The sequence below is a fragment of the Bolinopsis microptera genome, chromosome 3 (assembly GCF_026151205.1).
Source record: "Bolinopsis microptera isolate Bmic1 chromosome 3, MBARI_Bmic_1.0, whole genome shotgun sequence".
Lineage (NCBI taxonomy): Eukaryota > Metazoa > Ctenophora > Tentaculata > Lobata > Bolinopsidae > Bolinopsis > Bolinopsis microptera.
Genome location: NC_087074.1, coordinates 18,968,048 through 18,982,048, shown reverse-complemented (window position 1 = coordinate 18,982,048; position 14,001 = coordinate 18,968,048). Strand labels below are relative to the sequence as shown.

The following is a 14,001-nucleotide window of genomic DNA, read 5'->3' as shown; positions in this document are numbered from 1 at the left end:
AGTACTCTATATTATAGTACTCTATAGTACTCTATAGTACTCTATATAATAGTACTCTATAGTACTCTATATAATAGTACTCTATAGTACTCTATATTATAGTACTCTATAGTACTCTATATTATAGTACTCTATAGTACTCTATAGTACTCTATAGTACTCTATATTATAGTACTCTATAGTACTCTATATTATAGTACTCTATAGTACTCTATATTATAGTACTCTATAGTACTCTATAGTACTCTATAGTACTCTATAGTACTCTATAGTACTCTATAGTACTCTATAGTACTCTATAGTACTGTATAGTACTCTACCCGCTCTAGTCACTTTGTTAATCACGCTTAGTTAAAAATCAATAGGGTTTTTGTTAAGAAAAATTACCATTATTATCAACTATGGTTTCGTTCTGGAAAGTTCGCGCTTTAGCTAGTTTTCTGCCGAAAATTTAATTTACAAAATGCAAGTTATAATAACGTCTTTTTAAAACTTATAGCATAAAGCATTATAAAAGCATAAATTAGACGAACAACAGAAGGCTTGCTTACTAATCGAAATGCTCCAAATTTACAGTGCCAAGCGAATTCATAGCACGATTACAATGTTTCAATCGATTATCAAAGAATTAACAATTAAATAACAATTAACAATTTAACAATTAAACAATTAACAATTAAATAACAAAAACTACATTTCCGATCAGCTGACTCGAGGGGGGAACAGCTGCAATGGTACAGTACAATGGATACTGGTTATCACACCCAACCCGACGCCCTCATCATGGTGCAAATATCAGAGATAGGTTAGTTAAGTTATTATTGTTATTTAAGTAACAGTTAAATGAGACTGGTTAGTAACTAAAATTTTAACTTACTGCTGTGACTCTGTGACAGTTAAACTATTTTAAAAGATAAGAAAATAAATGATACCTATTTTAAAGATACACGAAACAAAATTACTGATGGGACATAGCTATCCGCAAGATGAGGTTTAAAGTTATGCTACTCAAATAAGATTATAGTCGACTTAGATATGATAATATATATATAATAGCCAGATAAAACATGGTATAATAATCAGAATATACCAACGAAATTTGGAAGTAGTGAGGACATTCTCCACATTTCAGAATGTTGCAATAAAATTCGCATAGTTATGTGTTGACTATGTGAAACATCATTACGGAAGTCAAAACTGTTGATGTGAACATTGAGCGCTTATCATATTGCCCCCTGTCAACAACTTAAATAGAGTGCACCAGGACTGTATCGAGGAAATAAACGTGATATTGAAGGTAACAAATAAAAAGGTATCAAATAAAAAGGCCCGGTCCCGACAAGGGAAAGTGCAATATAATACGATAGCAGTGATTAGTAGTTGGAGCATGGCAGCATGGCAGCATGGCAGCCTGGCAGAGTACTATATAATATAAGCAGCCCTGTAACAGTAGAGACATAACAGTGCACTGATCTGTGAAACTTGAATATTACTAATATATACAGGGTATATATACCTTATCCAAAGTCAGCCACACCAGCGTGTCGCCAACAAATTCCACAAATGACAATATGCAACTCTCGACACGACTACACCCTCGCGGCTCCATCCACAACCAGTGCCAGCTGCCTCTATCTACCCAACTATATCGGTATCGTAGAAACCACGTGCATTCCTATCACTGATGTTATCTTCCTGTAACCCTGGTTACAGTCAGTCCAATCAGCGCTAATTATACATGCCCGCTACTTCTATTTAACACAACAGGGGTTCTTATCAGTAGGTATGACAATGGGCGCTAAGATATGCGGGGGTTCAACAGGATGTATGGTCCTACCATCATCTCTAACTCTCCTCCCCTCTCTAGTCTGAAGCTCTGTACTTCAGGGTAGTTTACCAGCCCATCACTAACTCTGGACTGGCTGGAGGTCTGTATCTCAGACTATCTGAGCTCTGCCCTGTCGACAAGTAGCTGGAAATAGTAGTTTGTATCGGTCCTCTTCTAGTGTTTTATCAGGTTTTTGGGAGGAGCAGTGTCGGAGTGAGCACCAAATACGGATACTGCCGGGATGACGTCGCGAAACTTGGCCTGGGGACGCCCATACTCCAGCTAGTGGGATGGTTGTCGTGGTAATCTGTCGCCAGAAATATATCGCGTCGACAAAAATATTAGTAATATGGTATTACTAACTTAGGAATTTAGCATTACATATGGTGCTGGTATCAGCAAATATTCCTATGATTCATGCTGTAATATTCATGAATGGTGAGTGAAATGCGGGCATTATTTTAGGAACATAGTATAGACATAGTATAGACGCTAGGTAATCTACTAATTTATTAGGGTATATCAAGCAGCATGCAAAACTTATCCCGCCCTTAATAGTGCTATTATCTGAGTTTAAGGCTAATAATACGTTACGATGTAATGGCACGTACTTCAAATGATAAGAACTGCAAAAATCATAATACAAATTATTTGAAACAGACTCATCAGTTCTTCCCTCAATTACAAAGTTCCCTGCACCACCACAATGTCCCCACTCCCCATAACATCTACTGCCACCCCCCCCCCCCCCCCCCCCCCGGAACAAGTCACGTGACTAACACGTGTTCCCCAGGTCCGGACTACCCCGGATCAGACAAGAAAGCAGGTACTCGTAATGTGGACGTGCGGCTGAACTACCTCGACCTCCTTCCTCACCACACCACACTTGCTCACTTGCTTGGGTTTTTTAAACGTGTCTCCGTGTCTCGGTCTGGAGAGATGAGACTAAGTGGGACACAACACGAAGACGGGGAGACCGAGACCAGGGCGTCAGCTGCTGAGGAATGGCAGTACGATATCAAGGTTAGAGACACTTTAAACGAAATTAGATTACAAATTGAGAGTTTCAAATTCTGGGCAAAGTATTTATTCTGGAACCACCGTTCTGGACCCTGAATATTTCAGATGACGGTAGAACACGTGTCACTAGGACTACTAGACCCCAGATCCTCCCGGAACAAGATAGGAACTGCTGCCATGTTGGGGGTAACCCTGAATATCAAGAGAGAGGGAGGTGTCCGGGGCGTGAGGTTCGGGGTGGGGAGGATCCAGCTCAGGGAAATGGAGAGTGAGATGTGTGTCCTCGGACTCGGCCAAATGTGAGTTTGTATTTTTCAATCATGTGTGAGTATTCAGGTGGTAGGTACTGTAACGAGTGCTCAAATATTACTGTATAAGCATCTAACAAATCCTAAATACAACAAATACCGGTATGAGTGATACTGATTCGTCTGACTTAAAATCAGGTACCCAGAAAGAATTTGAAACAGACATCAAACACCGGTCGCGGTTGGTAAATCAAAATGGTGTTTAAACTCAAGGCTCTAGCCTTTAATTTGAGGCAAGGCACTGACAAGAACCATTAAATTTTCTTTCATCACATTTCACTGACAGTTAACTTCCAATCAGGGAACAGGACTCGGATTCTCACCAAGCTCTCTCTATCACCCTATCAAAGGACTCGTGTGGTGACGTCACATCACGTGACATGACGTCACAGACTCGGCACCCGCAGACCTCAGTGGATGTGGTGGTGGGCTCGCTTCAGTACTTCCACTCCCCCGCCTTTACTTCAGCTGTAATCAGCAGTGTGAACAGCTTGTTACTTTTAGTGGAGGAGCAAGTGTCCCAAATATCCAGCAAAGCTAGTCAAGCGGCTAACAGAGTCATGAGCAGTGGTACGTACCAGTTTTAATCGATTTAACACCGCAATTCCAGTCGCAAGCCTGGGACCACTACTAGCATTGTCACAGCATCTACAAAGCTGCCATATAGCCTGACTGACAATTTTCTCGACTGACTGACAATGAATCTTAGATTTTGAGATCAAATTCGCTTTTGGTATTCGTAAAGTTAAGTATTTGCGGTCTGAGTATTTTGTACCAGTTTTAAAACACAAGGAAAAGTTATATTATATTATATCTACTCTATGTGGTTTATCAAAATCCTTTAGTTACGTAAGTAATACCACTTCAATGTCCACGCTGGTGGCAAGATGACTGGCATCTGTAACAATACGCGACAAGGTATCCAAAGAATCAGTAACCATGGTAACCATGGTTCTACCATAGAATCTCAATGTTAAAACTAAAGTTTAGACAGGAACCATATAACAAAGCCGAATCTTCAACCGGAAGGTCTATAGAAGCGAACTTGTCAGACGTTTTTCGTGCCTGGGTGAGAAGTGCGCAAATGTTACCGCTAATATTTGACCCATGTCATCATGGAGTTGCAATGTAACAATAAAGTAGCACTAAATAGACTGGTGATCTAGACAATGTCTCTCTCTTTCAGTGGGTCACGTGACATTCTCTTTCAGGGGTACGGGGTTCGGAGCAGGTTCACTTCACTGTTCTTATAGAGAGCCCTGTAGTTCAGTTACCTCGGGGACAAGGGTCACGTGACATTCTCGTGGGCCATCTCGGTAAATTTAATGTTAATTAATTATTGAGTATTGTTCATTAACTGCTAACGAGATACTTACACGTCGTGTTCTAAGCAAACTTGGCCTATGTGAAGTAACTATTCTGGGTATTTACCGTGCAGAACTGTAAATTATTCACTCAATTTAAATCGACTTAAAATTATTCTGGATTTCTGTAACGAAAGTTGAACCGATCATGAATTCATTGTTACAAAAACAAACAACTCACCAGGTAATGTGACGATAAAAAACATGTACTGCGAAGAAGAAGATAAGGAAAGAGAAGGAGAGAAACAACAACGCTCAACTGTACATAAGGTTGGAAAAAACTTACTTTACAATCAGAACTTGTTTTACAATAATTATTACTCTAATGATTTGTCTGAACTGCTAATCGTGTTGACCGTATGTGATAAAAATAGATTTTTTTTAGTTCGCTAGTTAGTTTTGCGTCTGAGCTGCTACAACCGTCTCAAAGCTTTCATCAAACTTTGAGGCAATAAAATGCATTTCAACAATAAATATCAGCGTTAAAAATGACAGGATAAGAGGATAGCTTTGTCTTTCTATAGCTGTATGTAAAATTGAAAATCGTGGTTCAAAACAAGTTTACGGCGACTAAACAGTGATGTCTCATACATTACACGCAGGATAGAGCAAATAACTTTAGTAAGGTACAGTTATAAGGTACAGAGAGAGAGAGAGAGAGAGAGAGAGAGAAGGTACAGGAGTAGCGGAGTATGACAGTAGGAACTTGAGTATTCGTTATTCCTGGTCTATGTCAACACATTTCACTCCGACATTACCAAATATTCTCAAATTTACCGACAATATGTCAATATTCCCACCGATAACCGACCAGATTTGAGAAAACATGTAACAGATCCCGAGGAAAGCTGTCGTAACCCTGGTAACCACCCTACCTTACCTGTCAAAACAGGTCCTGATAGAGCTTTGTCAGGAGTACCTACTTGGACTAGGAAGCCTGGTAGCACGGGTTGACGGTTGTTGTCATGGTTACATTCCTAATCGTCAAGGGAAGCCTGTTTTCGTCTGTCTTTATCTCTTAACTGCGACGCACACTCGCCCACTCTATTTTCTTGTCTATCGGAAAAAGTCTGACTTTTCTGTTACCACCGCTATTATTATAATTCGGAAAGAGACCAGATTCGCTGATATAACTTACCCGTTAACATCGTAATAAAATGTCAAGTAGAAAACTTACAACAAAATTAGGTTTAATAGGTACTGTATGTATTCAGCTGCTTGAAGAGCTAAAAGAGGGGTTACAGCTTCTTATCGTACAATTGCCGTACGGTAATCCAGAATATCTTTAAATCATTGAGTCAATAAATTAACTGTAAATTTCCCGCATTAAATCACGCGATCTGCTGGCTCATACAGACTCAATACTCACTAATCACAAGCTTAACAGAACCACTTAACCCCACTGTTAGTTAACTACAGACTCACTAACAAACCCGCTGGTGTGGCTGAATCACTTGACACCCGGTCCACTTTGGCGACTACAGCACTGAATACCGACAAGCATCAGTTCGCACTGATGACACAGCTAACTCGGTCTCGGATCACACTTCGCACATAACCTGCTTCATTATGCATTATGCAATCCCTTATTGTAGCTGTATTAGCTATTTAACAAACCAGGAGAACACTTTGTGCTCCTAGGTTATTCGGAGAAACTTTCAGGAAAAAGAGTGAAAAAAATGAGTTGTCACTTTGACAGAGTGAAAGTGGTGGCGATAACGATTAACTAGTTAAGCACTGAAGGTGAAATTAGTATCTACTTATCCAAATATCTCGTACTCTACTATTTGTATTTTGTCGGCCAGACATTACACAAAGACAACTTTGCCCTGTTGGCTGGACCTGATACTCCTTATCAATTATCAGTAATAACAAAGTATCAATATGTTCGGTACTTTGAACAGCCTTGCACCAGCCATTAACAGTATGTATTATACTTTGAACGGCCTTGCGCCAGCCATTAACAGATCCTGTTATTAGAGGGCTGCGCTCTGGTGCAGACACTGTCAAAAGCTCCACAATTAGGGCAAATAGTGGAGTACTGTCTGATCATAGAGCAAGCGTTGGAGAATGTGAGGAAAAGGGCTTCAGAACAAGAGCAGAAGGGCTGCAGGCCTGGGGGAGAAGAGGGGGAGAACCGCGGGGTGGTTGAGAGTGAGAGAGAGAGAGAGAGAGAGAGAGAGAGAGAGAGAGAGAGAGAGAGAGAGAGTGTGAGAACCTACGTACATTCCACAAGTTCAAATAGCCGAAGCACCATTATTCGTCGTTATGGCGCGTACCAATTACTGTTAACTGCATTCCTGGTGTCTGTTCGAAAAAGCATTTTCATGGATGCCATTATTATCATCTTAATATACCACTCTATGTACCACTCTAACCAAGTTAATGTACCACTCTATCCCACCCTATCCCGCCGTTGTTATCAATAACCACCCCAGCGCTTCCTAAGATAACATTTGCTCCCTTGCTCTGTCGTGTTAATAGTTAAATGCGAACAACGGTATACGCTGTCCGCTATACGCTGTAAAACCCGCATTTATCACGGAGTTTGGGGAAAGGAAACAGTCGCAGTAAATCGGGGTTCGCGGTAAATCGGGGTTTTACTATATTATATTTTCCTCCCTCAACCACAATAAAATAAGAAAATTGCAATTATTATGCAAAAATTATTATTGAACTTATTCATATAAAATATGACGCCACAGCAAGACGTGTCAGTGGCGTAACTCCCGATCCATCCGCCCCCCCCCCCCTCCGCTACAAAAACTTCTTTAACCCCTACAATTATATGTTGTTTTTTGGTCCCCCCCCCTGGCCCTAGCCTATTATAATAGCCCTGATAGTATCTTTCAACCGAAATCTTTTTTCGCTTCGACCGAACGTTCAGTTGACTGGGATATTGTATGTTTTCTAATACGTCGAACGATTGATTGTAAATTGTAAAAAACACCAAGAATACTGAAATACCTAATGCGGGAAAATGGCAAAATTTTACGTCACACCTCTTTTCATGAGATCAAACCACGTGTTATGAGATTAAACCACGTGTTATGACATCACAACACGTGTTATGACGTCACAACACGTGTAATGACGTCACACCACGTGTCTCACGGCTACTTATTTCAGGTGTGTGTGGATATAGACACCATTCACATCTACTCCGCCAAACTGCCCACCTCGGCTACTGATTTGAGTATAGATGACAAGCCTATTTTACACGATACTACTTTTAACGTGTGTATAGAACAGCGCCAAGTCCTTCACCGCAACCAGGTAGGTACATTACAAGTAGGTACATTACAAGTAGGTACATTACAAGTAGGTACATGTATGTTCCGTGCTGCTAGACCCTGGTTGAATCTATCAGCTATGTGGGAGAATTTTTCGTTCTCTGCTGCTTGCTAGCTCTGACTAAAAAACCTATTTAAGGTCGTGTTTTTATAAGGGTTTGGGCTTATTATTTTGGGGATTTTGTCGAGGTTGCAAGTAGTTTCCTGCAATCCCTAATTTTTTTTTTCTTTTGGATGATGAACGATCATCATTTCGTTAAGATTTTAAATAAAAACGGGGCCTGACTTTTCTAAAGGTTACCACTTACCAGTTACCAAACACGCTATCAGTTACATTATTACCCGTTATTTGAATCCTCATGTTTTGTAGATAACTCAGGGACGGGAATCTTTTAATTTTAATTTATTTGAAATTATTCGCCCTAAAAAATTCGAGTAGCTAGACCCATCTTTCACATACAAATAACTTTGCAGTCATACAAATAACTTTGCAGTTATCAGTTGTACAAACAAATATCAGCGCTAAGATACCACAAGGACTCAAAGTTACCCTCTCCAAGCGGCTCTACGAACAGTTACTAGAAACTATGCGGTAAGAACCTGAAAAATGTTAAATTTTGATTCTGTTTTGTTTTGTTTTCTTAAACAAAAACTTAGTATAGCATTATATTATTACAAATTAAAAACAGTGGTACACTCCAACAAACATTAAATAATTGTCTGAATGTTTAAAGAGGATTTCTTATACTGAGTTACTTTAAGATTTTTCACCCAGATACACGACCTCCGCTCCCTAAATAAGTTACTTAACTTTAAAGATATTTATTTTACCCAGGTATGCGACCTCCCTGAGAACGCCAATAAACCGAGTCCGAACTACCTCCGCAGTACCACCTGATCTAGACAGCAGCTCTCAACCTCAGCTCATACCTGTAGTTAAAGGTACGTTCTCTAAACCTCAGCTCATACCTGTAGTTAAAGGTATATGTACTCTAAACCTCAGCTCATACCTGTAGTTAAAGGTACGTTCTCTAAACCTCAGCTCATACCTGTAGTTAAAGTTACGGTCTCTAAACAGAGTACTGGTATGTGTGTTCTTACTCACAGACAAACAACTTAAACTTTACTTGTGGACTTTTAAACGGGGAATTTATAATTTACAACAGGAAAATACATATTTAAACGCTCTTTGATAAAGTTGCTCACTAAGCTTTTAGGTTTCACCACTCAAAAGATTTGAGACATCAAAATGTTTATGAGCTAAGCTGATTATTCACGTTGGTTATAACATTTCCGAACCTAATAGTAATATTGATTTCAAGATGACAATGTCACATGACACAAGACACATCAGTCACTTGTAGGAAACCCTTCTCTCGAGACTTGAGACAAGGGTAAAAGTGGTGATTTATTGGAGAATTTTAAAAGAACCAATCGTCTTCAAGTTATAATTAGTAGACAGATTCAGCCCTGACTGGAAATAAACATTACTTAAGAATTGAATTTGGTTGGCTTGAAAAAACCATCTAACCGATGAAAATGACGTCATCTCTAACGTCATCACTTGACTTAGGTAAACTTGAACTTAGTCTAGATTGAGAGAAGTCTTCCTTAAACGCAGTGATGCCACAAAACGCCACGTTCGTACTGACTAGAGATTTGTTCAAGCTTCCCGGTGATTCCCGACCTTTCTGATTCTTCTACTTGAATATGTAATTTAGTGAGATTGAGTAGACGGGATAGAAGAGAAGGCGCGAGAAGGTCAACATGCGACATCCTAATTTTCAAATTCGACAAGATAAATATGACAATTCTTTCCAAACCTGCATTAATTGTTTTTTCGTTGCTATAATGTCATTATTCTACAATGCGAATTAACAGTGAGTTTTGAGGTATTAATGGCTATCGGTCGAGTCGTCATGACTCTAGTTTTCCAAATATGTATATTATGGATAATATAATTCTGTGATCAATCCACAATCCTATTTAATTTATAGGTTTTGCAAATTCTGTTCCAGATCAGCAATTTACATATCATACATGCAATTGATGCAATGTTGATTGATTTTGCAATAAAATGTTTGAAACTTGACTTTATGGTGCGATTCGAGAAAAACCACTATTTCGGGTTTAATCCAATAAAACAATAAAAAACAGAAGAACAAATGCAGGTAAAATAAAAAACAGCAGCATCTTACAATTTTGTACCAATTGTTATTTAAATCTTTAAATCCTAGTGAAAATAGGAAACTTGGATAATGGATATTATATATATTATACATATTAGCGACAAGAGAAACGCCATTGTTGGACGTGAGGAGAGTGAGGACTCCTCAAATATATTGTAACAGACGTATCAAAGTAGGTAGGTTCATTTCACTCTTGACGGCAGCTTGTTCAGCTTTCATCACCGCACCACAAACCTGTTATCTAAAGATCTAAGAGCTCAAACTATTTACATTTTCAAATAAAGTTTGAAATGTCTTGTTAGGTCACGGTACCACTACCAGTGCAACAATGTTGTATTTAGTACGTCTTTATGACATGATTCTGACATTTTGATTGGAAATCTGGTTCCTGGGTATCATCGTACACACCCATAAGTATTCTCACAACAATTGATCACCCAGAATCGTGCAGCTTTTCTTCTCAACAGAGAGCGAGCATTGAAGCAACTCAGCTGTGGCTCTGGAATCTTAACGTTTTAAAAACAAGTCCTGGTTAAAACACGCATCAGCATCCTGGTGTCTATCCCAGCATGTTATGGTGTATGTCTATCCCAGCATGTTCCTTACTGACCACATGATGTACGTAGCAATGCCTATAATGATGCCCAGCAGTGCCCACTTCCTCGCAGAGTGGAGGGATATATCCGCTAACTGTCTGTCCCCTATCTTAGCGTACTCATTGCTCTGGTACACCTTGTACAGGGCGATAGTGCCAAATGGACAGCAGCAGAATAGGCAGGTTATCATGGATAGTATTCCTGGGAGTAGGGCTGGTTAGAAATGTTACATTTCCATACTTCCTGCATTCTATAATTGGGTAAAAATTATTTTTCCAGTTTTTGCATATTTGATCAAAGCTGCTGGAGACGAACAAGAAGAAAAAAACCGGACCGAAATCTGACCTTATGTTTTTGAGATATCGCGCGCCAAATACTGAGGTTTACCTGTTATTACATGTAAAACTTTAACTTAAACTGAAAAAAAGACTGGCCACAACCAAGAGCTGAAACTTGGCACATGTGTTTTTTGGGGTGTCACGCAAAAACGTTATGTTCAGGATTTTGATTTTGCCTTTGTTCTTGAAATATGAGGTTAACTTTACCCCAAATTCAATTTTAAGTGTTAACCTCATATTCCGGTTATTCTTCTTGTTCGTCTCCAGCAGCTCTGATCAAATATGATGAGAGTAAAAAGTGATTTTATGACCAAATTCAAACAATTGTCTCACCCATCGCCTGTAATTTCAGGGTCTTTAACCCCTATCACCTTAATCCCTCGGTGCTTTTTTTGGTGGAACTCCATATTTAATTTGAGGGTAACTTATTAAGAGAACACTTTATTCGCAACTGAAAAGCACATCTTGATAATTTGAGCACAAAAAATATCAAACTAGTTGCCTAATTTGATACCTTTCCTTGTGCGTGCAGCCAAAATGACTGAATTTAGTCGATATCTCTAAAAATAAGCATTGAAGAGCTTATATTGCTTCATAAGTTCCCTACGGCCTTCCTAGCTCAAGTTACCAAAATCGAGTGCTATTTTTGGCTCGCTGAGCCAAAAAACAGTTTTTTGTCGATATATTTCAAACAAAGCACTGGAGACCTTGTGTTGCTTTATGACTTGTATATAAATGTGGCTTTTGCGGTTATGTTAAACTAACATTCAAGTCTCTTGGACGTTTAGGGAATGAGATAAAATTGCTGAAATTTGCCTCATTCTGCCTCATTCGGGCAGCCAAAAATGGCAAAATTGGGATGAGGCAAAATGAAGCAGAACGAGGTTGAAACCCCCAACTAACTCTTATAACCTACCCACGTTCCTTAAGTCGCTAGTACTGTCCGAGTAATCAGGGCCCCTCCTTATCTGAGCTCCTACAACTGTAACTGAGGGGGTTGCGTTGTAGGCAGAGTGCAGTTGTACTGGATGACATGATCCTGGGTACTGCTGACTAGGGTAGAGTTGTACTTGGACTGGGTAGGGTTGTGCTGGGTAGGGTTGTGCTGGGTACCCTGCTGTTGTTGTGTAACCACTGTATCCCCCCGGCTGGTAACTCTCTGGCGGAGCAGGGTAGCCCTCTACTGGCACGTAGGATGGTGGCGGGGCGGTGTGTAGTGCGGCTGGGTGCGGCAGGGCGGCGCCAGAGTGCGGTTCAGACCCTGGCTGGACCGCCTCTTCGTAAGTCGGGGGAGCTTCTTGGTCTTTTCCCATATCTCTTAGTTTTTGTTCAATCTACCATGGTCCTACAACTTGTGAGCGGATGGAATGATTTAAGTTGTTATAAATTAGGCTAGTTTCTCTATAGGCCTTGTTAATTGGAAACTTTAGATTGTATTTTAGTTTAAACAACTAAAACGATACCATAATACCAAGAAATTCGTAACATACAATAACGTAAGACTACAGTATAGACTATAGAGTATCAAGCGGGAACGACAACATAAACTAGGATTATTGTAAGCTAAAGGAAGTAGATTATCAAATAATTCACATTTACAGGATAGATTACTGGTATAGTAACAAAATTATCAAAGTGCGACATTAGGCGTGGTTTATCTCTAGAGCGGGCATAACTTGATCAAAGTTTCAAAAGTTTTATAAGTTTTTAAATGAGAAAAACCGTGCACATTATCTGCGGTAGGTACCAACAACTGTCGTACGTCATGAAGTTTGATACAGATTTAAAAATGTTAAACGTAGTTCATGTAAATAGTCTCAGAATAACAGCGTTTAAAGTTAATTAATATCGTGATTAAAACTCAAATTTAGAACTAGATGAGCCCGATTATACACTAAAATATAAGTTGACAAAGAGGTTTCAGGCATCACATACAGAGCACTGTAGACAATGCTATATTATATAATACTTATATACTGTCTCGAACTTAGCTATTAAATAAGACGAAAGAACTGGTTATTTGATTAAAATAGCAGGGCGGCAAAACGTTTGGTTGTAGCTGAAGCAAGTATAAAAGGTACAATGAAAGGTACAGTGATAGATCAAACATAACAAAATACTCTGATGACAGGACATCAGAAGCAGTACAATTTTACAACCTAATGATAGCTACGTACTGTACAATACATCTAATTTATTACTGCCCACGTGCCCCCCACCACGTGACATCACACTGCTCTACTCCACTAGTATGATCACGTGCACGTGCACCACGTGGTACATCTTCTGGGGTTACACGTGACCCCGATCCATAGCCCACGTGCGTAAGGTAAAGATAGCAACCTGTCACGTGCAAGCTGCGTTCTTTACCACGTGCTTTGCAGATTTGTCACGTGGTAAGCCTCACCTGATATTCGGTTGGCACGCTCGCTGTTCCATTATGCCTATCTAGATAATTGTGCCTGCTCCTATCTCATAATTGCCTTTGTAATATGAAAACGCTGAGCAGTAATAAAATTAATCGAGATTTAATTAATTGCCATTAATTTAAATACTATCCAGATACTGTGCCCAGAGATAACTGTGTAATGTGTATACTGTATTAAATACTGTATTTAAACACTGTATACTGTATAACAAAATTTATAGATTCTGGTTCTTCAAATTTTAAAATGAATACGAATCTTCCGCTCATAACGCTAGGTAACACATTTGTAATCTGTTGAAGCAGGAAAACCAAATATGTAATCTATGGTCAATGATCATTGATCAATACGCCATGTAACTGTACTCTACCCATATATGAAACATGGAATTTAATTTACTTCAAATAACTGTACAAAACATAAGAAGATTAATACTAAATTTAAATCCCTTCTTTTACAGAATTTTCTGCGATTCTCCGCAAATTAACATTCCAACGATCATCCCCACTTTCAAATCTTAAAAACACTGAAAAATCTGATAAAATAATAGGAGCTCTGTCATAATGTCATAAATTAAAAATAAGTCATAACACTAATAAAGTAATAATGTAAATAACATAACCCCAATGACTGTAAGAG

General features: G+C 39.1%; 2 protein-coding genes across 4 annotated transcripts in view; one reads left to right on the top strand and one right to left on the bottom strand.

The window, feature by feature from the left end:
- Positions 1-14,001, top strand: part of LOC134812141 (intermembrane lipid transfer protein VPS13D-like) — a 99,131-nt gene that overhangs the window by 30,275 nt on the left and 54,855 nt on the right. For all 3 annotated transcript variants that reach the window (XM_063819361.1, XM_063819363.1, XM_063819360.1), the window contains exons 14-22: positions 707-805; positions 2,622-2,851; positions 2,954-3,147; positions 3,458-3,726; positions 4,368-4,472; positions 4,705-4,790; positions 7,650-7,796; positions 8,308-8,405; positions 8,649-8,755. In XM_063819361.1, coding sequence (XP_063675431.1) covers positions 707-805; positions 2,622-2,851; positions 2,954-3,147; positions 3,458-3,726; positions 4,368-4,472; positions 4,705-4,790; positions 7,650-7,796; positions 8,308-8,405; positions 8,649-8,755 — 1,335 coding nt within the window. The remainder of the gene's footprint in view (positions 1-706; positions 806-2,621; positions 2,852-2,953; positions 3,148-3,457; positions 3,727-4,367; positions 4,473-4,704; positions 4,791-7,649; positions 7,797-8,307; positions 8,406-8,648; positions 8,756-14,001) is intronic.
- Positions 9,939-12,289, bottom strand: LOC134812918 (cell death-inducing p53-target protein 1-like). Its single transcript, XM_063820526.1, has 2 exons — positions 11,853-12,289; positions 9,939-10,799 (listed from the first exon to the last, which is right to left on the bottom strand). Exons 1-2 carry the CDS (start codon positions 12,247-12,249, stop codon positions 10,588-10,590), a joined length of 609 nt encoding a protein of 202 aa, XP_063676596.1. The 5' UTR covers positions 12,250-12,289; the 3' UTR covers positions 9,939-10,587.

What these genes read in the sequence shown, in the direction of transcription:
- LOC134812918 (XM_063820526.1), bottom strand. Translation starts at nt 12,249, where the DNA reads ATGGGAAAAGACCAAGAAGCTCCCCCGACTTACGAAGAGGCGGTCCAG. An exon ending in TAGCGACTTAAGGAACGTGG is followed by an intron (nt 10,800 to 11,852) that starts GTAGGTTATAAG and finishes CCCTACTCCCAG; the next exon opens with GAATACTATCCATGATAACC.